At 39.3% G+C, this 24,106-nt stretch overlaps 1 protein-coding gene across 8 annotated transcripts in view; it reads left to right on the forward strand.

Moving 5' to 3' along the window:
* RAD50 (RAD50 double strand break repair protein) overlaps positions 1-23,474 on the forward strand; it is a 28,232-nt gene extending 4,758 nt beyond the window's left edge. Inside the window, exons 7-27 of one of the 8 annotated variants that reach the window (XR_008468860.1) lie at positions 83-248; positions 1,111-1,304; positions 1,879-2,085; positions 2,887-3,069; positions 3,275-3,432; positions 4,326-4,501; positions 5,198-5,435; positions 6,833-7,022; positions 7,697-7,823; positions 8,056-8,249; positions 8,550-8,660; positions 9,195-9,287; positions 9,368-9,481; positions 10,275-10,402; positions 11,276-11,500; positions 14,521-14,606; positions 15,025-15,167; positions 17,578-17,711; positions 18,065-19,489; positions 21,151-21,321; positions 21,991-23,474. Coding sequence is in view for 3 of the 8 variants with exons in the window: in XM_054217486.1 (XP_054073461.1) it covers positions 83-248; positions 1,111-1,304; positions 1,879-2,085; positions 2,887-3,069; positions 3,275-3,432; positions 4,326-4,501; positions 5,198-5,435; positions 6,833-7,022; positions 7,697-7,823; positions 8,056-8,249; positions 8,550-8,660; positions 9,195-9,287; positions 9,368-9,481; positions 10,275-10,402; positions 11,276-11,500; positions 14,521-14,606; positions 15,025-15,167; positions 17,578-17,711; positions 18,065-18,251 (3,054 nt within the window). In the remaining 5 variants the exon portion in view is untranslated. The other 7 variants (XR_008468861.1, XR_008468862.1, XR_008468859.1 and 4 more) reach the window with 7 other exon arrangements.
* The last annotated feature ends 632 nt before the right edge of the window (positions 23,475-24,106 follow it).

Below are 24,106 nucleotides of genomic sequence, written 5' to 3' on the forward strand. Positions count from 1 at the left end.
ATACTGTTTTATAAACATCATTGATTGGCTTATAAATTAAGTTAAAAAGCTAACTTTATTCTGTATTGTATTTGGCATACAGGTTTTTCAAGGAACAGATGAACAACTAAGGGATAGATACCAGAACCACCAGAAAACAGTGAAGGAGAAGGAGACGAGATTGTTGGACTGTAAGCGTGAATTAGATAGAGCCACTAAAGAATGCCAGAGATTTAACAGTGAGAAATCAGAACTACTTATTGAACGAGGTATTTTAGACTTAACCTATAACTTTGTATTTATTTTTTAATGTAATTAAGATCTGAAATGGAACTACTGATAAGAATCGAAGGGATTTGAACTGGACAAACCCCCAGAATGTGTATGAGGTTGGAGTCAGCTGCACAGTATGGTGTGAGAATCTCACAGGTGGACAGGTCTTAGCATTCCTCTCCTGGAGTTTCTAATGTGCACTTGTTGTTTTGAGGTATAATTATAACATGTAGTACCTTTGTTCTTAAATTGATCACTCTTTATACAAATATTCAAAATGGATAAGTTATGGTGGAATAGAACAATGTCAGTCTAGCAATTTACAACACAGTTGTTTTCACTGTCTGAGCTTGTACTTTCTTTAGGCAATGAAAATGCGTGCTAAGCAGATGTGATTGTGTATGTGTGTTTTAATCAAGGAAAAAGTGAAAGCTCAATGCTCAGGGTCTCGGGGGGCAGGGACCTAGTCAGAGGGCTTTAGTATAATACTCTTTCATATATCGTTTATTCTCTTTTAGATGGACTATGGGGATTTCAGTAAAGCTGTAGGAGTTAAGACACAGAATATATGCCTACACAAAATATGTTTGGGCTTGCTTTGTTTATATTTATCAGAATAATATTTTCAGTGTTTTAAGAGGCTTTGTTTTAAATTCTTGATTTACTTAATTAATAAAAATTTAGTTGAAATAGCAATCTCTCAAGCTAAAGCTTGTTCTTATTCTGGAGCTTTTTGTGTTGTTTAAAAATATCTCCGTTTCAAAGACTTTAAGAAAATGGTTGCAGCTGTTTTTGAATCCCAGATACATCTTCTGCCTCGGTTTTTGAGCATTTATGTCATGTTTTCTTTTTGTGAAGGTCGTCTTCAAATGCAAGCAGATCGTCACCAAGAACACATCGCAACGAGGGATTCATTAATTCAGTCTTTGGCAGTACAGCTGGAATTAGATGGCTTTGAGCGAGCACCTTTTAATGAAAGGCACATTACCAATTTTCACAGGTTGTTGAAGGAAAGACAGAAAAGAGATATAGAAGCCGCAAATCATTTAATGGTAAGAATTTTGTTGTTTTAGTAGTGTAGTTATTATTGGTTATTAGTGTGTTATTGGTCCAAAAGTGTCTTCATGGTGCTGGGAGGAAGAGGAAGAGTGTTGGGGGGGGGGGGTGGAACTGAAGCCATTTTTTTTCTCCTAGAATTCTTTATTATGAGTTGCCTGAATCTTTCCACGGAAATCAGTTTTGGAACTAAGCGTGGTCATCAAGTGATCGGAATTGCCAAAGCTATTGAACAGGCAGTTCTTCAGATAGGTTTTGCTCTGCAGCCCTCTCAAGCAGGTGGATCACTGACAAGCTAAAAATGGGCAACTGGTTAGAAAATAAGCAACTTTTTGTTGAAGTCACCTTCAAAATGGAGTTGCTCTCGCAGAACGCTACCACTATGATGCATCTGCGTTTTCCTATTGAAACATTTAAACAGAAAATGTTTTGACAAGTTCTGGTTATCTAAGTATTTCAATATCTTGTATTACAGTGGTGAATATTTGCAAGCAAATGTGAAGAAGTGTTTTTAAATGTTGTTTTCCTGTGGAAAAAAATAATGAGTATATTATTGCTAATTTCTTTCAGAGGGAATTTGCACGAAAAGAAACAATGAAACAAAAACAGATAGATGAAATAAGAGACAAGAAAACTGGATTAGAAAGAACCATTGACCTGAAATCAGACATTCAAAATAAGAAACAAGTTGAGTTGAAGAATGTAAAATACGAATTGCAGCAGTTGGAGGGGTTTTCAGACAGAATTCTGGAGTTGGATCAGGAGATTGTCAAGACAGTAAGTTAATGTAATGTTTACTCCATCTGCTGCTTTTTGCCCTTTTAATACCCTCTCTATGCTTTGTTCAGATGGTGCGCCCTTGGGGGCAGGTAGCGTTCGCTATTTTGTTCTTTACAGTGCACGTATAGAACACACTGCTGCTGCTTGGTGAGTTATAAACAGGGTAATAGCCACAGCTGATGATATCATAACATTAGTCAATCTTAAATTATTGGGCCAGAAAAATATGGACTGAAGTGCTCTGCTACCTACATTTTTCTATATAATTTGTCTGTGAGATGTGCTGGTTGGTTGTGTTTTATCCGATGAAGTATTATAAAGTTACATGCATTTATATCCCAGTTGAACAGCTGGTTGTGCCTTTGTAACCAAATATTTTATGTTTGTTAGGGCTGTATTAATTCAGTGCTCGACAGTGTTCCTTCCAGACTTCTCACTAGGATAATTCCAAGTTTAATGTACAGTAGATGCTAAAATACAGAGAATCAATCTAAATATGAATGAGCTTCCTGAAGCTAAATCATGTGATTATGGCTTGTGGTAAAAACATGAGCAACTTGGGGCAGTACTGTATTTCAGAACTGCATCCAATGCACCCAGTATCTGTGTTATTTTCCCCATGCCAGCATCCCAGCCTTTGTCCTTTTTCATGTATTCTTTACAAATCTTGTGTCATTCCTGTAACGACTAATGATACTGCGGCTGGACAGTTTAAGAGCTTTTTTCTGTCTCCTTTAGTTAGAAGTGTATTGACCAGTGCAATTATTTAAATCTTCTGGGCTTTTATTTTTTGTTTAGGAACATGAGCTGGAGAAGGCTGAGAGGAACAGCAATGTAGAAACACTCGAACTGGAAGTACAAACTCTGCAAAATGAGAAAATAAACCTGGACAAAGCTCTTCGGAAGCTGGATCAAGAGATGGAACAGTTGAATCTGCATACCATGACAATTACCCAAATGGAGATGTTGAAAAAAGACAAAGTAATTTTTCTATCATCATCTCGTAAGAGAGGGGCGAGAAATTAATATAGTCCCTTCAAGATTTGTGTATTTTTCAGGTGTTTATCAACAGTTGTATGTAAAGTTTCTGTTTTGACTTCATAGAAGCCATTAACTCCACAAATTAATTGAGTGACATAAACTTGAAGATATGAAAAAATTAATTGAAAATGCTTCATTTCCACAGGCAGAGAAAGAAGAGCAGATCAGAAGAGTAAAATCAAGACATTCTGATGAGCTGACATCACTGTTGGGATACTTTCCGAATAAAAACCAACTTGAAGATTGGCTTCATAATAGAAATAGAAAGATTAATCAGACAAGGGATAATCTTGCTGTCCTTAAGTAGGTATTAATTTAACTGATGATGTCTCCATAAGTATTTTTTAATTATGAATTTAAATGTTCGAAAGTTTAATATGCTTAACATACTTGTTACTTTAATTCGTTACTGTTTATTTAAGTAGCCGCAAAATCAAAGAAAGCATCCTGCAGAATTTTGGTAATGTATAGCTGATACAGTTTCTGGTAGCTAATAAGATCATAATGTTTGTAGTACATCAAAGGCAGCACTAAAGGCAGATAGCAGAATGTTGTGGAAGATCCTTAATTGTTTATACTAATCCTAGCTGAACGAATGTGCTTGGGGAGAAAATATTACTGGTCTTCTGATTTTCTATTAAGTCAGAGGGTAGGTAGTTGCTCTGTCACGAGTTTATATGTGAGTACCTGCTCCTGATTTCATTTGATTATATAAAACAATTTGTTAGAAAGAATAGGTAACATCAGCACACTATGCAATGATGCACATTAAACTTCAACAAAACAAAACCCCCAGAATTTTAATTGTAAGAATATTGTTTAATTCAAAAGTATGGAACATAAATAGAAGGATGCTAACATTCTTTGCTTAAGAGGTTCAATAATATCTCATAAGCAATAATTGCAGTGTGGGGGGGGAAGTTGATAATGTATTATTCTAGAAAGTTTTGTATGGCTTTGTCATTAGAAATTAGTTTCTCGTCATTAAGCATCTAGAAAACAAAAGGGAATTAAAATGGAACACTTCATGCTGTACTTTGATTACTGAAAAATCGATGCAATAGATTTCCTGAAAAATCATTAAACAAGAACAGCAATACCAATTTCAGATTAACTTTCCTGTGTTTTTGGTTTTGCTTGAACAGTTTGGAATCTTCATTTTGGTGGTTTTTTTTTTTTTTTTTTTTTTTTTTTAGCAAACGACTGGCATCCGTAGAATGTGATAAAACTCATTTCAGTAATGAGCTAAGAAAAAAAGAAGAACAATTGTCACTTCATGAAGCAAAGCTCTTTGATGTTTGTGGAAGCCAAGATTTTGACAGTGATCTGAACAAGCTTCAAGATGAAATTGAAAAAAGTTCAAAACAGCGAGGTAAATTCATATGTAACTTTACTTTTTTCCCTGAAGTTTGTTTTAAGTGTAAGCCACTGATACTGAGACAGTTTGTTGTTTGTGCAGGCCAAACAGTCAGGACAGAAGCTGATGTAAGGGAATTACTGAATCTTACTATTTTGGAATAAATTTTCCTTTACTACTATTTCTGTTTTATGCATAAGCAGGATCAGTTGTTTTAATTCTTTTAGTTACTTCATTTACACGTAATAAGAGAAATATCTGCTTTGGCTTGCTGTGTATGTAGAACGTGACATTCTCAAAGCAAAGGAAACGTTTGAGTGCTTGGATCTGCCAGGTGTGAAGACAAGTGCAGAACCAGCTGTTTGGCGTGGGGTTGGCCCATAGGGCCTACTACTAACTGAAAGAAAGTAATTTCTGAAGGAAGTACTCGCTTACACTGTTAATTACAGCGGGATGAGCTTGGCTTCATAAAAGAGGCTTGTAGAATAATTCAGGTTGACGAGGTCTTCGGGAGGTTACCTAGAGCAACCTGCTGAAAGCAGGGGCAGCATTGAATTCAGACCAGGTCACTTAAGACCATTTCGATTTCCAGTCCTTGTGATTTTGCAGGTTATAATTTTGTCTCATTTATAGTAAATGCATATCTAGTTTATATCTGATTATGCACTACTAATGTTTTCACATGAAGTCTTTTGTTTGTTTTTAAACCAGCTGTGCTTGCTGGAGCCACTGCAGTTTATTCACAGTTCATTACACAACTGAGAGAGGAGAACCAGTCGTGTTGTCCAGTTTGTCAAAGAGATTTTAAATCAGAGGCCGAGCTGCAAGATGTAATTAGTGACCTGCAGTCTAAACTGCGTCTTGCTCCAGACAAACTGAAGTCTACAGAGTCTGAGCTTAAAAGAAAAGAGAAAAGACGTGATGAAATGATGAGCCTTAAACCCCTTAGGTAAAGTACTTAGCAAACTGTATTGTTGCAAGGTGTTTTCTTTCAAATGCTTTTTTTTTGATTATTAAAAATTATGTGGACGTCAAGGAAGCTTTATTTTAAGGCTAGCTAATTCATTCAAAAATCTCATAATTGAGAAATATTTTGCTAGAATTTGTTCTCTGCTCATTTGGACTTTAGTATTAACCTATTTTATATTTTTGGTATTTCTGGTCCTTTGGGGCTTCTCATGAGAGTGAGGCAGAAAAAGTGATTATATACTTACTGTTCTACCAGTTATTTAACGCTATGCAGGCACAGTTCCCCTCCTTGTTTTTTATCATTGTAATTTAAAATAGACAGGTTGGTTTTGTTGTTATTGAAATGTTTTCATATGTCACCTTAAATATGTTTCTTAAAAATGCTGAAATGGAGGTTGTATAGACAATATGGGAACTGAATCTATATTAAACAGCCTTTAATAATGTCTTGATTTGTATCTCCTTTAACAATAGTTTTTGTTGCTGGGAGTTTTTTATGATTGTACGTTCTAGAAAGGCATCTCTAGAATTTATAGTGGATTCTCAATGTTGTTTATGTTTCCTTGAGGTTCAGTCATTTGCAGTTCCATCATTTGGGAATGCATCTCTGTTTCTGATAATGATAAACCATAGACTGAATTTATTCCTCTATTTTAGTTATTTAAAAAGCCTTTTTATGGTTGGGTTTTTTTGTTTTGTTTTAACTTGTAAGATAATACAAAGTGTAGGTAATCTTAACAAATTCAGAAAGGGTGCCTATGGTATTTTCCAGTTTCCAGGCTGAATTTGTCTGTATTTTTAAAGCTACGAAAACATTAGACAGCTTGGTTTGTTGTTGCCTCCCTTTTCTCTTCCCCCTTGTCTCCTTCCAAAACATAAGCAAATAACACTAGCCCTAAGGAGATTTTGTCAGACTCCTGTTTTCTTTTTCTTGGCATATGAGCAGCATTTAAAGTAAGAGTATGCAGGTTTCCTGCCAGTAGGTGAAGAGGCTCCAGTCTCAAGAAATTTGCAGTGTTTCTGAGAGAATTTGCAGAATATATGTTAGAGGGCAGACCTTTCCTTCGCAAGAGGGCACTCTTGTACAGTGGATTTAGTCCCTCTCATGAGCACTTGCTGTAATTATGTTAAAAACAAACAAAAAACCTTATTTATTTGTTTGTTTCATTTCACCTATCTAAAATGAGGGATGTATTACCTTAGCTGGGCATATAACGTAAGCTTAATTGAACATTAGCAAGGTTAAGGGGATACTATTTTGCCCAAATTTAGTCTGCTACTATTAAATCATATCACAGATTTTGTCATCATGAATGTCTTGAATTCATGCTGCTGTTTTTAACAAGGGAAATTTTACCGATTTGTATTTCATCGAAGGCGAACTGTACTTGACCTCCATGAAAAGGACATACCAGACTTGAGGAACAAGATACAGAGTGCAAACAGGGATTTAACAGGCCTGAAGGCTGAGATAGAAGAACAGGAATCACTCTTGCAGACAGCTTTGTCTGAAGAGGAAGGTGCCAAGGCATGTTTACAGGATATAACACTAATGGAAAGGCACCAGGTATGCTTTGGTAATTTCTTTTAATATATAAAATGATACTCCCTTGCTAGCTTTTAAACATGTAGTTATTCAATAATGTGACAAAGCTTTGGAGGCCTTAAGGCTTTTCAAGCAAAGTAAAATTACTTTAAAAGACAGCATAACATAGGTGATCTCGGTACTTCGGATTTTGTGTAATGATTTTTGCTTTTGAGGACCCACCGAGTCCCTGGAGTTCAATTCAGTTCTGTGCTATAGTACCTGGGAAAAGAAAGAGGTGTAATCCAGAACTCGAGCATGACCACAAGTACACCAAAGTGTTTTTCAGTCCTCATAGTCATTATAGTTCAGTGTATTCTCAGCATCTACTCTGTCTACTTTCTGAAATCTTGTCACGTGTGCTTCCGACCAACAGAGGCAAGTAGCACGTGTTCTCAGGTAGCCTGGGGATGTCAAAAGCCCATCCATCCCTATTGACTGATTTCCTCTCATAATATGGAATTCCAGTTTCTAGCAGCCTGTGGGCTGACGTAACCTTGCTGCTAATGATGTGACATTGCTCCAGTAGAGGAGATAAATTTGAAGGTCTTGAGCCATGTGTGCCTCAGGCCCCAGGCTTGTTCTTGTGTGGCAAAGATAAAACATATTGTTAAACCCTAATACAATAGTAAAAGTACTTTTCCTCATACTTTCAGACTGATATTAGGGATGTTGAACGAAAAATTGCTCAGCAGGAGGCTAAGCTGCTAGGGGTTGACTTAAGTAGAACTGTTCTACAAGTAAGCCATGAAAAACAAGAGAAAAAACACTTGTGGGATACAGGTAAGTCATACAAAGCTGGTATTTCATTTTTATATTGAAAATAATGTTCTAAACTTGCTGCCATTAAAACGTAAACTTTACTTATTTTATATTCTGAAATAACTGTATTCTAAGCATTGTTTTGATTTTTTTGGGGTCATACTAGCATAAGTTAGAGTTAAATTTTCATAAGGAAGACAATGTTCTTAGTAATAGATTGACTCTTTCACTCTGTGTTTGTTTTCATCCACAGTTACTGGTAAAATTGAGTTAAATCAAAAACTCAAGCAAGACCAGCAAAATCAGATTCAGCAGCTAAAGAGTACAGTTAATGAGCTTAAAGCGGAGAAACTTCAGATTGCCAGCAGCATGCAGCGTCGACAACAGCTGGAGGAACAAACAGTGGAATTAACCACTGAGGTTCAGTCCTTATGCAGGGAGATCAAGGTAGGAAATACTGTTAATTGTTAACCTTTAGCTTTGTTGTCCTGAAAAAAAAATATTTTGTTATGTTTAACATTGTCTGTATTCCTAGCAAATAAGGTGTATTTTTAAATGTTTGTTCTGCTATTGCATATCTTTAGGAATTTCCAGAACTTTATTAATACATATTGTCACATCTTTTTTTTTTTTTAACACACCCCCAAAAAAAGAAGTAACCACATGGCTCTTTTTTTACCACTTGAGAACTTGTTGATCTTTAATGGAATGAGAGAATAAAAAGGACTTTCTCCAACTGCTTTTCAGGAAGCAAAAGAACAGGTGTTTCCTTTGGATGCAACTTTAGAAAAACTGCAGGAGGAGAAGGAGGATCTAATGAATAAAAGGACTGCAAGTAATAAGGAAACACAAGAGAAGGTCTGTTTGCTTTTGGCGTAGCTGGGAGATAGGATTATATATTGTTTTTCAGGCATGGATGGAAGCCACAATGATGAGTTCGCTTTGAGGAAACAGCAGTGACTTCAGCAAATGCTCTAGATTGGTGCAACTTTTAGGGAAGAAAAAGAGATGAACTCAATTGTAATTAACCTTTGGCAGCCTTGTCAAAAGGCTTTTGGGGACATTTGGCAATATTTAGTGACCAGTGGTACTAAAAGCAGTTCCCAGTAGATCTAAGAGAAATAGCCAGGATGTATATAACCTGTCTTTGCCAAGAGACAAACCTGTTTTTCTTGGGTGAAGTGGCCCTCTTGTATAAGCACAAATGAGTGATTTACCACTTGCTTTGGAAAACATTTTCACAGTAATAAGGAGCATCTGGATTTCAAAAGCTGAAGTATTTATGATATGTAATTGTACTTTGACAGTAGTGCTATCCAGTATCTAATCTTTGATACAGAATGTATCACTTCTTGGGCATAAGACTGTTCGTTTGAAATATTTTCCCTGCAGATAAATGGCATAGAAGAGAAAGTTAAGGATATAAACAAGTACATGAAAGAAATTGAAAACTATATTCAACAAGGAAAAGACGACTATAAAAAGGTAACCTAAAAACCAGTCAATAAAAAGTTGACATTAAAAGTGCTCTTGGGTTTAAATCGTGTACTGTTTTATTTCTTTAGCAAAAGGAGTCTGAACTTGATGAAGTAAATTCTCAGCTAGCTACCTGTGAGAAACAGAAGGAAAAGATAAGTAAAGAGATGGAAATGATTCGACAAGATATTGACACTCAAAAGGTAGATGTGTTGTTTTACAGTAAAGTATATTTTGCATAGTTGAAATAATTTCTGGTTTTGGTTTAAGTCTGCCTAGGTCTGTAGCATTGCAAAGTTTGTCTCCTGATTTACTTAATCAGTTGTTAGTCAGAATAGCTGCTATACATGTATTAGGCTGAAAAACGTCTTGATATTTTTATATGCAAAAGTAGATTTTGCATTTTAAAAAACTTTTGTCTATAATTATCGTTTTGTGGTATTTCCAAAAAGGTTAAGTCTGTTGGGATGTAGCCAGCGTTTGCAAAATTATCTTTGTGTGGAGAATACCTGCCTTCTGAAATAAGGTACCAAATCGCAGGTACCAAAAGTTGCTAGTTACTCCAGATTTTGTCATGTACTTTAAATTCTTCTGTATATATTTCAAATATTGTTTACACTCTTTATAGGAAAGATGTCTTTCCCCATTCTACCCTACCACTTAATATCTAACTTTGTAGAACTGAGATGGGGGACTTCGTTAAATCTCATCCTAAATTATTTTCTGAGTTTGAAACATTGATTAATATTTGCACACAAGATCGCTCTTGTGTTTGCCTGTAATAATACTGTATTGTTTCAGATGGATATATGAAATAATACTGCTGATTTCCATTATACCCTATTTCTAGCACCAGATAAGTTCTCCCTGTCATAATTTCTGTTGTTAATTATTTTATGCTTGCAGCATGTTTCAGAGTTGTGCAGCACTCATACTTTGTAATTGAGAATCAGTGTACTGAAACTTTATACCACTTCTTGTTTTCTGTGGAGATAGATACAGCAGAGGTGGCTAGAGGATAATCTTACTTTGAGGAAGCGGAATGAAGAGCTAAAAGAGGTTGAAGACAATATAAAACACCTGGTGAAGGAGATGGGAGAAATGAAAGTCCCACAATTGAAAAAGTAAGCACCTTCAAAACAGAATGCCATGTTTTGCACAAGAATTCACTGAATATCTGAAGGTACTATTCACTGTATTTCAGCGTGTTTCCTGGTCCACCTTTCTACCCATTCAGGTAGAACTCTTCCTCCTTCAAACTCATGTTTGCATAATATCCCCAGAATGACAACATCAATGACTCAGTGAAGTTATGTAGTGCTTCTAGCTAGAAATACATACCCAAAACACAGCAGCTACTCGGAAGAAAATTAACTCTGTCCCAGCTGAAACCAGGACGTGGCCATGTGCATGTGCCTGTTCCAGTCTAATGCATTTATTTTTTTCTTAGTGAGTTCCACAGTTAAATCCACATTTACAAAATAATTCATGTCTCTGGATAAGAATATTTAGTTTTCACTTTCAGTCTGCTCACTTAGGTCTCAGCAGCAAATGTTGTATTTAGTTCAGTGGTCTAATATTAATTCCTTAGATAATAAACACCTTTGAAAAGGAATTAACCCAATGCTGGTTCTTATGTGTGAATCCTTTATTTAGCTTTCTAGAGGTTACCCAATTAATTCTTATTTTGCACAGTATCCTAATTTAATTCCACCTATGAAATAATTATTTTATATGTTTCTGCATATAGCACTTTGGCCCTCAGACTTGGTAAGTTGCTTCTCCCACTCAGAGTAGTGATTTGTATGTGTTCTTAACAAACTTAAAAATATTTTTATTTCAATGTCTTAATTTCAGTGACATTAATACTATAATTTTAACTGTTACAGACTTTATAGATACAATATAATGAGCTACTGTCTCATATAAATTTAAAATTAGAACCCTGATTGTGAAACACTAAATACAAAAGACTTGTATATCAACTATGGTTTCAGTGAACAGAAGCATTTAGAGGAGAAGATAGACTCTCTGAAAAGAAACCATCATGTTGCACTTGGCCGACAACGTGGATTTGAGGAAGAGATTGTTCGGTTTAAAAAGGAACTTCGAGAGCCACAATTCAAAGATGCAGAGGAAAAATATAGGGAGATGATGATTATTATGAGAACAACAGAACTAGCAAACAAAGATCTGGATCTTTATTACAAGGCTCTTGATAAGTAAGTATATGAGGATAATTCTTGAATGTTTTAGGCTTTATTACTATTGAAAACTTCGATGCAAAAGCAGCTTTCAATTTCAGACTTCTGGGTGTAACTTAAATAGTAAATTGATATTTTTTGAGATATATAATTATTTCTCTTTATAAAATCAGACATTTAAATGTTAAGATAACATAACATGGTACACCTTTTAAAGTAAATTAATGAAAATATGCTACAAAATGCACAGGATTGGTAGGATGTAGGAAATTTGTAAGTTAATGTATATAATGTGCATACAGTAAATGCATTGGTGGTTGTAACTGGAGTTTAATATAGTCATAGATAAGTCCAGTGATCTTTATAATTTTATTCCCAATTCTCTGTAGGACTATCTGAGTTATGGTTGTTTGTGTTAGGACTCATATTTGCAATGCAACAATTCAAGTTGAGAGACAATAGTGAATGAACCCAACATACCACCCACCTCTACATTCTGTGATGAATTCTTGGTGTGAAATAATCTTTTGCTGTCTTGCCTGTGGTGGTCCAGACAATAAACACATTCAATTTTTTTTTTCATGTGAAAACATGGAAAAGCCAGCGGAGCCATAGGCTGTTCCTCTGATCTTTTTCCTCTCTAGCATTTTTTTTCCACTTGAAAGCATTTTTAGGAAGCTTTTGTAAGTGTGTCTCCCAAAATTGCTAATGGTTTTCCTTTCTTACGGTAATTGTTGGTGGGATTTTTTGGTTTTGTGCCTTTTTTTTTTTTTTTAGGAAAGTATTACAGGATACACAGTGGGAGAATGTGTTTCTTAAAAGTCTGTCTCACATGTTCTCTCAAAATATATAAACTCCTCAGTACGAGTTTAGGAAAGGTGAAATCTGTGTTGAAATCCTTCATTATTGAACTGGATCTTTCTTGCGTAGTCTCTCATACTAGTTTCTTTTCTACAGCAGTATGTTTTAGTATCTTTTGGTCATACTTCAACATGCCAGGTAAACTACATCTTTCCCGTGATCATCTTTTCAGGCAAACAATTGTGTTTTCGTTAAAGAATATTACAATATAGAGATGTTTTTTCCCCTTTTCCAGTGTGGGTGGGTTTGTGTTTACATTAGAGAAGGCAAGATCAAAAGAAGCATGTCTTGCATTTGATGGAAACTGTAGTGAAATTTGTGATTGTTTCTGCTTCCTCTGGAAGCTTGTATTCTAGCCTTGGACTGACGGGCCAAAAATAGTGTCTCAAAATTTGTAAACAAATGCAAAGTAAAACTATGGCTCCCTAAAAAACCCTGTAAGTTCAATTATAACGATGGAATTGCAGTGAGCTGTTGCAACTTGATGGACAATGGTGAAGGATCAGTGCATGTGTTTCAGGAAATACAAAACTGGTGCTCAGTGACAGAAAGATAAACTGAATATTAGGAATAAATAAGAGAAAGAAAGAGAAACATTTTGGCCACTGTATGAATTCCCAATACACCCATGTCTTGAATATAGTATGGAATTTTGGTCCCCTGTATTAAAAAGGGTCTGGTAGTGCAGGGAAAAGGAGCACAGGAGAGCAGTAACGTGGTTGAAGGTACAGCATAATGGTCAAGAAGAGAAACTAAGTAGATGAGAATTTTCCAAGTTGAGAAGACAGGTTTCAATGGTTATTAAACACAGGGGTCTAGAGGAACCCTGTTTTAAGCAGTATTAACGATAAAGTAAATATCTCTCATATTAGAATGTAAGATAATCCAAAATTTATTTTCTGAAGATGGAAATTGTTCAGAGCATGTATGATTCTTCCTTTCAGCTTAAATGGAAATGCACTCCAAGAATTTCCCTTTTAGAATTCAGAATCTTTTTGTATGGTATCAGATCGTCTATTGTTTCTATTTAAGGCAAAACAGGAAATCTGTCTTGTAATTTCAAGAAAAATAGATAAGCATCACTTATTGGTAATCATCTGAAAAATCGGTGAGACGACATGTTAATGGTCAGAGATTGAAAACTATCTGTAGCTGGGAAAACCAACATTTTGGGTGTTTGTGCTATCAGTTGATCTTTATTGACTTAATATTCAGAAGTTTTTGATAAATATTGATGAGGAATGCATTCTTGGGTTTAATTGAGTGAATAATCGAAAGCAATGTCTTCTTTCTTCAGACTTAACAATTCCTATTAGAGTTGATACTTCAGTATTCCCCAGAACATGTGGAAATAATTCCTGTAAGTGAGGAAGTAGGAAAAGTGTATGTAAAAGTCCATTACAGAAATACATTCCACCATGTTTTTTTTTTTTTTGAAAGAAGACATTGGCATAAATTGAGCAAGCTTTTTTTTTTTCATTACAGAGCACTTTTTCTTTAAAAAGTCAAGTTAGAAATGTAGCATCCAGTCCTTTCTTGAGTGCTTTCATAAGGAATCGTCTATTATTGAACTGAAGTCCTGTTGATATATTAACCAGAGAAATTAAATTGAAGACTAGTAATGACATCCTGTGTTACTTTTGCTGCTGAAGAGGAAGGTAGCTCTAGTCACAACATCTGTTAGCGTAATTATATTCTCGATACAGAATTCTCTGCTCTGAGGAAACTTCACAGGCTCTCCTTTCCTTCTGAGACCCAATTATTTGCGTTGTTGGGGGACCGTGCCAATGAGTAACACTACTGTTGTTTTGGAAGACTTAACATCAGATTTGTCTTCTTGGTGTCAGCCTGAAAATATACCTCATGCAGAAATTAAAATCTCTTAAAAAGTCAGGTAAACTTGCTCTCTGAGTGACTGACTGCCAATCCTTTTGTCTTCATTACTCTCCTACTTCTTGAGACTGAGCTCTTTGTGAGAGTAGAATTATTTAGGCAGTAGACTGTGGTTAGTCTTTAGATACTTCTGCATTCAAAAAGAACTAGTATTTATTACATTTTTAGTAAACATATTTAGGGAATGGAAAGGGAGCTGCCGACTGCCTTAGGGGTCCTCTAGTCCATAGAAGTCTGTGACTGCAACTGTAACAATTTACACTTTTTGTTCTCTTCCTCGTTAGAGCAATAATGACATTTCATAGCATGAAGATGGAAGAAATCAACAAAATAATTCGTGACCTTTGGCGAAGCACCTACAGAGGACAAGGTATGTATTTTTTATTTTTGTTCACACGTATTCATTTAAGACAGAGCACAGCATACTGAAAAGTGTTTGTTCAAAATACTGAAAATCCGGGGTCTGAAAATAGTTAGTTTCATTCTAAAGGCTGCATCTGTTGGTCACCCCTGTAACCTCCCTTTTATTACAGATTATGTAGTTAGTTACAGGATAAATACAGGTAATTTTCCCTTTTCGATATTTTCCAAAGTTAAGGTTTCCTTGAGACAGGGGAACTGCACAAGTTCATTTCTTCAATTTTGGAAAAATTAATTTCAAAGATGTATGTATTAGTGGGAGTTCTGAATAGAATTTTTGTGGTTACTGTGTATTATATCTTTCAACTCTGTTTAATCCTGTGATATTTTTGAAGATAGTGTAAAAACCATCTCCTTCCCATTTTCAGATATTGAATATATAGAAATTCGTTCTGATGCAGATGAGAATGTCTCAGCCTCTGATAAAAGAAGAAGTTACAATTATAGAGTGGTAATGATAAAGGGAGATACAGCACTGGATATGCGAGGAAGGTGTAGTGCTGGACAAAAGGTAATAGCATTTTATTTTTAGTACACAGGAAAGAGAATTCTGAAAACTGACTCGAGTGAATGCAAGAGAGCAGTAACATGTTCTGAAGTGATGGTGAAGAACAGGTGTCTCCAACTCTAATTTACAATTCTTGTATAGCTTTCCTTCACTGTATCTGGATTTTGCTGACAGTATGCAATATATGATTTTGAACATCTGAACCCTATTCTGGGGTGCCAAAATCTGTTGCTTCAGTTGGGGACTGGTCTGAGTCCCTGCAGGAGGGAAGGGTTCAACTTCCCCCTCTCCTCAAGTTCCAGTCCTCCCAGTCTCTTGCTAGTTACCACTAAGGTTCCCGTACCATTAGGTCTATTGCTTTGCTCCCATGTTTTTTCCTTCTTGAGGGCTGGCCCTTGGTCTTCTTTTCACAACTGCATCTACCTCTAAGTATGATAAGGTTTCTTTTTCTCCAAGTTATGCTACTCTCCCCTGCTGCTGATTGTGACCTTTCGGTTCGTGTCACCAAACACCATACAATGCCATACTTTCAGGCGTTGCATTTGGTGCTGTCCTGTCTGTGTCAACGATCAGCTCTGCAGTCTGGCTGCTCAGCCATCTCGGTACTTGAATAACGCACACTGGCCAAGTGGCCTGATACCACATGGCCTTGACAGTACCAGTGATCAGCAGTTCATCATAGCCTGTTTCGCGTTGGGACTCCAGAGTTGTTTCCGCCTGTCTGTTATGTTATGACAGAGCATCTAAAATATTCCTCAGCAAGAGAAAAGAACCAGCCTTGTTCATCTGCCTCCAAAATCACTATCTGTACTGTTCTTTAAATTTTTTAATATTTTTTTTAAAAAGCTGAGCTATGGAAAAAACATAATACTTGTAGCCATTTGACACTTAGCACATTGGTTATGCAGCTTCGGCAACCAAAGCTACCTGCAGTATTACAGCAGGAAACTCTGCCTCTTCCTTAGATGAATCATTTCCACCAGAAGAAGCAATCTTCCTAAATGCAGAGATAGCAGAAAGGGACAAAAATGCAGCCAGAGCTGCTTTTACTTCTTCCCTGCTGGAACACTTTCTGCCCATCCTTTGTGCCTGCTGCACAGTAAATAGAAGACCTGGATTGCTGTCCCCAACATTTAAATTGCATGTGAGGCTCTCTGCAAGGTGCCGGTGCCAGCCTAGCCCGAGGACACTGCAGCTGTATGAGGGAGGCACATTCTTCTTCCTCTTCTGCAGTGGGAGCTGGAGCTTTCTAGCTCCCTTTCCTCTGCAGTAGCTGAAAGGGTTGTGATGCCAACAGATTTCGATCTCTTCAGTGTTGAGGAAGAATTGCCATTATTTGAAGTAACAAACTCCCTACTTCCTTACCTGCAGAGTAGCAATTCCCACTGTTGTTGTTTACTCCAGCAGAGATTCATTGGCAGACAGGCCTTTTCAGCAACTAGATGGTACAGACAGTAGTAGAAAATGAAATCAAGGAATGGAACTAAACGAGACACAATATTTTTAAGCACATACAGCAATAGAATCATGAAAGGATAGTTTGTGAGAAGATGAGTATTGTATTGTTGCTTGAATATAAAAAATGTTCTCAAATAAATTCCTACCTGAGTGTGGATGTGCACTTGGTTCTGAAAACTCCATACTGATTTGGGGGGAAATCCAGATCTTATAAAACAGCAGTACAGGCAAAAAATGTGTCCTCTCCTGAAGTAGTCTAGGATGTTACGTTAGAGTCCTATGTAAATGAGAGTGAAACTTGTTCACAGTTTCTTAGCCTATATTCTGAGAATTCTTTGATCGTGAACTGTGATGCCAGCAGTTGTGATAATTGGAAAGTATTTTTGGCAGCAGTTTCCATCAAGTGTTCTGTCATTTTCACTAGTTCAGGAGATCTAATAATATTAGGCATGTTAACACAAAACTAACGTGTAAGGTGGTCAATTCTACTGTCTTCGGTTTTAGGAAGTAGTCAGGAGTTCAGTTACTCAAACTTAGTGATATGCATACAGATTTCCACCATCCCGGCTGCAGTGGGGCAGGGGGCTTGGGGTGTAGGGGTGATGCAGAGTGTAGGGGTGATGCAGGCAGCAAGGTCGTAGTACCTTTACCTCGGATTGGAAGCCTTACTTCCGGTATCTCCTGAATTATTGAGTATTTGACTTCTCTGATATTTTCCCAAGAGTACTTTGTAGAATGGATCTTTCAGTTCAAACTTGAAGACTTAATGTAGTTTTTCAGTCATTAATTAGTTATTGTCATTTTGTGAACTATCAGTAGTTTACTGTAAACTTCAGTCATGGTTTGTAATGGCATTGAAACAGCATGTTACATGTAGTTCCTCCATAAACACTTTGAAAAGTGAGATTTTGGTCATGTGGGGGTTTTTTTTGTTTGTTTGTTTTTTTCCCCATAGGTGCTTGCTTCTCTCATTATTCGTCTTGCTCTAGCAGAAACGTTCTGTCTCAACTGTGGTATATTGGCACTAGATGAGCCTACTACCAATCTTGATCGAGAAAACATAGAGTCCCTTGCACATGCCCTGGTGGAGTAAGTGATCTCTTCTTCTGAAGCTTAAAGATGGATATTTTTCAAATATTAATAGTAATCGGCAGAAGTGAATTATATTTCAAGCTGGCATTTCTTTGTTGGCAGCTGTAAATATGCATACAGAGCAGTAGCTTTAGATTTCCTATCCTTTGTCTGGAAGAGGAAGAATATTTCTTAAATAATTTGGGATTTTTTTTATGTAGGTAAAAAGAGTTGCTAATCAGCATTAGTTTGCTTGACAGTTCATATCATTCATTACCAATAATTACATATTTTTGTACTATGTATTTACGGGTTCTCTAAAACTAGAATGTGATTTAGATAAACATACACTAAATGATATCTCTTTGTAGGATAATAAAAAGCCGCTCACAACAGCGTAACTTTCAGCTTCTGGTGATAACTCATGATGAAGATTTTGTTGAACTTCTGGGCCGTTCTGAATATGTGGAAACATTCTACAGGATAAAGAAGAACATTGACCAGTGCTCTGAGATCATGAAATGCAGTGTCAGCTCCCTGGGCTCATATGTTCATTAGAATTTCTAGTAATTACATATTATAGACTGGCTTAGCTGCTGAACTTGATAGAACTCAAATGAAGGCATCTGAAAATCTAGTTCCTTCATATCATATACTACTGAAGATTTCTGACAATTTTAGCTAGAGTCTGGAACTATTAGACTTTTAAAACTTTGTATCTTCCTACATATTTCTGTGCCTGGGTTTAAGCATCTCTATGATTTGCAAGAATTTAAATGAATACAACGCAGTTAACTTTTAGATGTATTTTACGCTTTGAAAGTGAAAATAAAGTTGTGGTGTTCTTTGTGTATGTTGTGGTGCGGAGATCCAGATGCTGGTTCTTTGGAACATCTGCAGCTCTGTCGATAGAAGAAGGCTTGCTCTCCATCAGTGCGTTAGGGTGAGTTCACCATTGATTTGTGTCTCTAGTCAAGGCATGTTCATAGCTACCTGCCCAGTCTACACAAAATTCACAGGCTTCAAAGAGAACTTTCATTACTTCTTCTACAAGATAACATTGCTCAGGCTTCACAAAGTATAGCAGCTTTCTTCAGAATAACAGAAATTACAAGGTGAATAAGTGAATGGATGCCAGAAGCATATTCTAGCCATATTCTCTTTGCTTTAGGGTCATTTACCTTTCTGCTGCTTTAAGATGGTGACATTTATGAGAGTTATGTCATATTCTGATTCTTGATGAGATACAGTCAAGTTCTGTGAAAATGATACAAAAATGCCTTAGAGAGTTAATTTGTGTGAATGCTGACCTTCATCTGCACCATTCAGAGTTCTTCCAGAAGCTGTTTTGCTTGGTACAGCAACACCCGACGGCCCTGCAGAGCACAGGCCAAGGACAACCTAAAACTCAGACTAACAACGGAAAGCCAACAGCGCTGGCACGCTTCAAAATGCAAAGGACCTAATCATCACAAGTCCTGAGATTTCAGAGGGTTCCTCAGCAACATGCCTTGCTGCCTCTGAAGCCACGCGAGCCCTGGGGGATGTGATTTCTGGGTCTCTGTTTCTTCATAACCGGGTAAGGGGGCACCTCCTCTACCTTGATCTCTGGGTACCGGGTGCAAGTCCACAAGCAGAAGCTGCATCTACAGCTTTTTAAATCCTTGCAGATAGCAGTGATTGGCTGAACCTCCTTAGCAGACAGCGTATGACCAAAGCTCAATGTCAGAGGAAGAATCTTTAAACCACCGTGAAGAAAAATGTTGATCACAGTAACATCAGGACATTTGCCTTTGGTAAATAGGGGATTGAGCGTGAGAATGTTGCACACTGCCTTCCCCACGCTTCAGGATGCAGGAATCCCTTTTTCGCACATTTCCCGGGGCTGAAGGGGGTGAGGACAGGGTCTGGAGTGCGGGTGCAGCTGGTGGGTGCCACCAGGGCCTGGGGACAGTTAAGCACCACGGACAGAGGCAGCCCCAGGGCCTTGGCCTGAGGGGACGGTGACGCGTGGCCCTGCCAGCCCACGGGGCCTCTGCTGAGCCCCGCACCTTAAACCATCTCACCTGCCAAAGGGGGTAGGCAACACCTGCACCGGAAAAGACAAAACCCAACAGTACCCTGGGTTGCGTTCTTCATCTCGGTGTTTTTCATCCTTCTGCGTGGCCAGAGGGTCAAGTGGACTTGGCAGCTGGTGCCTTCAAGGGTAACACCAGAAACTGAGCACTTGAACTAAGGATTATTTCCACCTGAGTATTCTGAAACTGCAAGTCACTAGAGTCAGGGTGGCCCCAGCCATTGGGAAACCACTCAGAGATAAGTGAATGAATGGGACTTCCTAGCAATTACGCTCTTTCACCAATCCCCCTGAAAAAGCAATTAACACCAAACTTGGTGGGGGGGCGGGAGGGAAGGCAAAGGAAAATGCTACTAACATGCATTACGTTTGCAGTTTTAAATAAGAAGCTTCACTGAGTCTAGTACTACTTCCTGAAGGGGAATTTTCTTTAAGATATAATCAACAGAAAAAAAAAAAAAAAGTCTTTGAATTTTCAGATGTTCCTGTACTACCTGTTTATGTTAGCATGACACATACATCCCAACTCATGAAGAATTACATTGTCTTCAGAAGCAACTCCCCAACCTTTGTGAATTCTGTGCTTTTTTTTTTCACCCAAGTTAAAGCTGTGATTCGCAATTCCTCTATAAAGTAGTTTTGGTGGATTTTTGCCTAAATCAGCCCTTCTCTGTTCCTCACCTACAAAGTTTAGCCTCACACCCGTATTCTGGGGATTAAACTTTTTGCCAGAATTTGGAAGAAATACAGAAAATGTGGTGGGAAACTAACTTGTCCTGTATCAAGTGTCAGTGTTAAAATGACAAAAATTCATCCATGTAACTATTATTTTTTTTCACACCTTTCATCTGAATAATCCATAGGCTCCTCTGTAGCTAACAGCGGGGGAAAGAGATGCCACCAGCCCTGTGGTTTTGATACGGGGCCAGGAAAACAAAAAAATATGCTCACGTGAATGAAGTGTAGGAGGAACTTTAAAGAATTCCATGATCTGCTGCTCGTGGGCACCTCAGGGAGAGCGAGGCGAGTGGTGGTCCTCGCTGGGACCGGTGGAGGAGCTTCTCTGCTGCCTCTCCTGTGGCACCCAGAGGAAGCGTCGCTGCCAATAGGCGCAGTCAGCCGCCCCCAGCCCCACGTCAAGGGCATCCCTGCTCCGCCACGGCTTCCTGCCTGCGGTCCCGGCCTCCTCACCAGCCTTCTCCTGCGGGTAGAGGGCTGAGGGTGAGGGTGGTGAGCGGAGCAGAATATCAGGGAAAATGTTGTTGCCCTTGCTGACATACGTGATGCAACACAAAGTTCACACTGTCTATAGTACAGAACCAAGCAAAGATATTTCAAGGTAAGTGAGACACAAATTTATTGTGGTGACTCATTGGGCAGGTGACAGCAGTGCAGAAACGGGCTCTCCGCTTGTCATTTTGGTCAGAGCTGTGGTGGATTTCCAGCAGAGGAACACCAGCGCAGGAGAGCGGCTCTGCAGCAGCCATCCTCCACCCAGCAACGCACGGACACACCTTCACAAGGAAGGCACAGCCACGGGCAGACACTCAGGTATGCCATGATTTAAGAACAAAAAATTATAGAATCGTGGAATCATAGAATGGTTTGGGTTGGAAGGGACCTTTAAAGGCCATCTAGTGCCACCCCCTGCCCTGGGCAGGGACACCTCCCACCACACCAGGTTGCTCCAAGCCCCATCCAACCTGGCCTTGAACACCTCCAGGGATGGGGCAGCCACAGCTTCTCTGGGCAACCTGGGCCAGGGGCTCACACCCTCACAGCAAAGAATTTCTTCCTGAGATCTCATCTAAATCTCCACTCTTTTCGTTTAAAACTGTTCCCCCTTGTCCCATGGCTCCCCTCCCTGCTCCAGAGTCCCTCCCCATCTTTCCTGGAGCCCCTTGAGGGACTGGAAGGGGCTCCAAGGTCTCCCCGGAGCCTTCTCTTCTCCAGGCTGAACCCCCCCAACTCTCTCAGCCTGTCCTCACAGCAGAGGGGCTCCAGCCCTCCCAGCATCTCCGGGGCCTCCTCTGGTCCCGCTCCAACAGCTCTGTGTCCTTCTGCTGTTGGTGCCCCAGAGCTGGAGGCAGCACTGCAGGGGGGTCTCCCCAGAGTGGAGCAGAGGGTCAGAATCCCCCCCCTCGCCCTGCTGCCCACGCTGCTGGGGATGCAGCCCAGGATGCGGTGATGACCTAGAAGTAATTTTAAATGCTTTCACAGAACTCTCAGTGTGATCGCAGTGGGTTCAGGAGCCAAGAATCAGGCAGTAGCCTGGGATGGTGGTTTCATAGCCAAGCAGGCACCCAGCACCCCTCTGAGAGCACCAGGTACCTCCCAAGCAAATGCTGGGAGCCTGGGAAAGGGCACTTGGGTATGAATCCCTTCCGAGGGATTTGTCTGGCTGCAGCCTCAGCCCTGGCAAACGCTTTTGGAGCCAGGAACCTGCAGCAGACTGAGGGCTCCAGCATGCGCCGCTCAAGCAAATGACTTTCCTCCCAGCTCCACACACATCATTGATTTCTTCAGTAACAAAACTTATTTTCAGTTTATCTGCACTTAGTAGGCGAGGTGGCAACTACTATCACTAGAAAAAAAATGGCCTTAAAGGCATCCTTATCTGAAGAGTCTTCTAAGTGGAATTAATATTAGCAGTGGGAAACCAATACTTCAGCGTTCTGGTGCTTCCGTCACTATGATTACGTATCACGGTACCGCGCTCTCTGCTTACAGACTGCTGCAAAAGCTGCTTGGCCCAGAGTGATCAACTTCAGAGATGACTTTTTAATTTCTTTTTTTTTTTTTTTTGCAACCAAAACGGCTTTCTAACCTGCCTGAAGTAACAAAGGGACTTACACAGCCTGTAACTTGGTACTTCCAGGAACGCCAGTTCCATAAAGTTCCTAGCTGAGGAGGTCCAGTTTCGCTACTGCATGCTACTTTTTAGGCAAAGAGCTTTTGTATGCCCTAAAAATTAAAAAAAAACAAACCGATCCAATCAGATGTGATTATCTATAAACAAACACCACAAACCAAAGCAATAAATATAGATGATGCTTTCAAAAGCTTAATCATTTAATGTCTCCTTGTAACTTTGTTAGCATTTAAATGTCACAGTAAATATCATTTCTAATCTATTTCAGTATGACGGTTTGTTTACAACCCCCCTGGGGCGAGCTGCCAGGAGCCAGCACTTACTCTCTACTCGCTGCAGGTTTACACCTTCGGGAAATATGATGCAATTTGCAAGTTCTCCTTCATCCGGCTTCATCCTACTCTGTGTAATTTGATTTATGCAGGAAAAAACCCCAGAAACTGCTGTAGCTGTAGCTCACCTTTGCCTCCAGCTGCACCAGGCTGCAGTGCCATCCCAGCTCAGGGTCTGAAACACTCACAGTTTGTAAACTCAACCACTGATTCAAGAGATATTGCATGTGCTGATGCTAGACATTATATGGTGACCCACATTTGGGTGTTTTTTTCATGTTATAAAATGTTTTCTTTAACTTCTCCCCCATCTTCTGAAAGTAAGGAACAGCACACACCAGCAAACGGCTTGGAGAAAAGTGTCGTGGCTTCTCCATGAGGATTTCACAGGAGGTAAGGCTGGAACTGTGTTGGAAACAGAAAATGGTCAGTAGGGTTGTCTAAAGTCAGGCCCTCAGAAATGATAGAAGACACCCACCGTTGTTTGTATCACCTCAATTACAGCATCCGCTCGACCTTATGAGTTCTGACATTGTTTCTTAATTACACCATCCCACCCTGTCCCTCCACAAAGCCTGCGGCTCGGGGCAGCCGGGGGGGGCCATGGCTGCTGACGCGGAGGCGGGAGGTGGTGCGGCCGCTCACCTGTGCCCAGAGAGCCAGGAAGAGGCGTGCAGGGCCCTGCCGGAGGAGGACGGGCAGCCGGGCCCTGGGCATCGCCCGGGACAATCATAGAGTCGTCTCGGTTGGAAGGGACCTTTCAGATCATCCACTCGAACCATCAACCTAACACTGCCAAGCCCACCACTGAACCGTGTCCCTCAGCACCGCTTCCACCCGTCTTTTCAATTCCTCCGGGATGTCGGGGTGCTGTCCCCACCCTGGGCCAGGAATGACCAAAGGCAGCTGGGCGGGAAACTCTTCCCGCTCCTCCTGCTGCGACTGCCCAGTGCTGAGACAAAGCTGCCGCCTGTTTCACTGGAAAGGTACAAATTCAGCCCATCTAGAACTATGGACCGCCGTTCCTCCATTTCCTGCAGAGCTGGGAAAGAGAAGGGGACTCTGCCACTGGGACCTGTAGCCCCTGTAAATCTGACTTAGCCAACAGCCATACCTCTTTCTTACCATTGAC

This window comes from Rissa tridactyla, chromosome 11 (assembly GCF_028500815.1).
Source record: "Rissa tridactyla isolate bRisTri1 chromosome 11, bRisTri1.patW.cur.20221130, whole genome shotgun sequence".
Classification (NCBI taxonomy): Eukaryota; Metazoa; Chordata; class Aves; order Charadriiformes; family Laridae; genus Rissa; species Rissa tridactyla.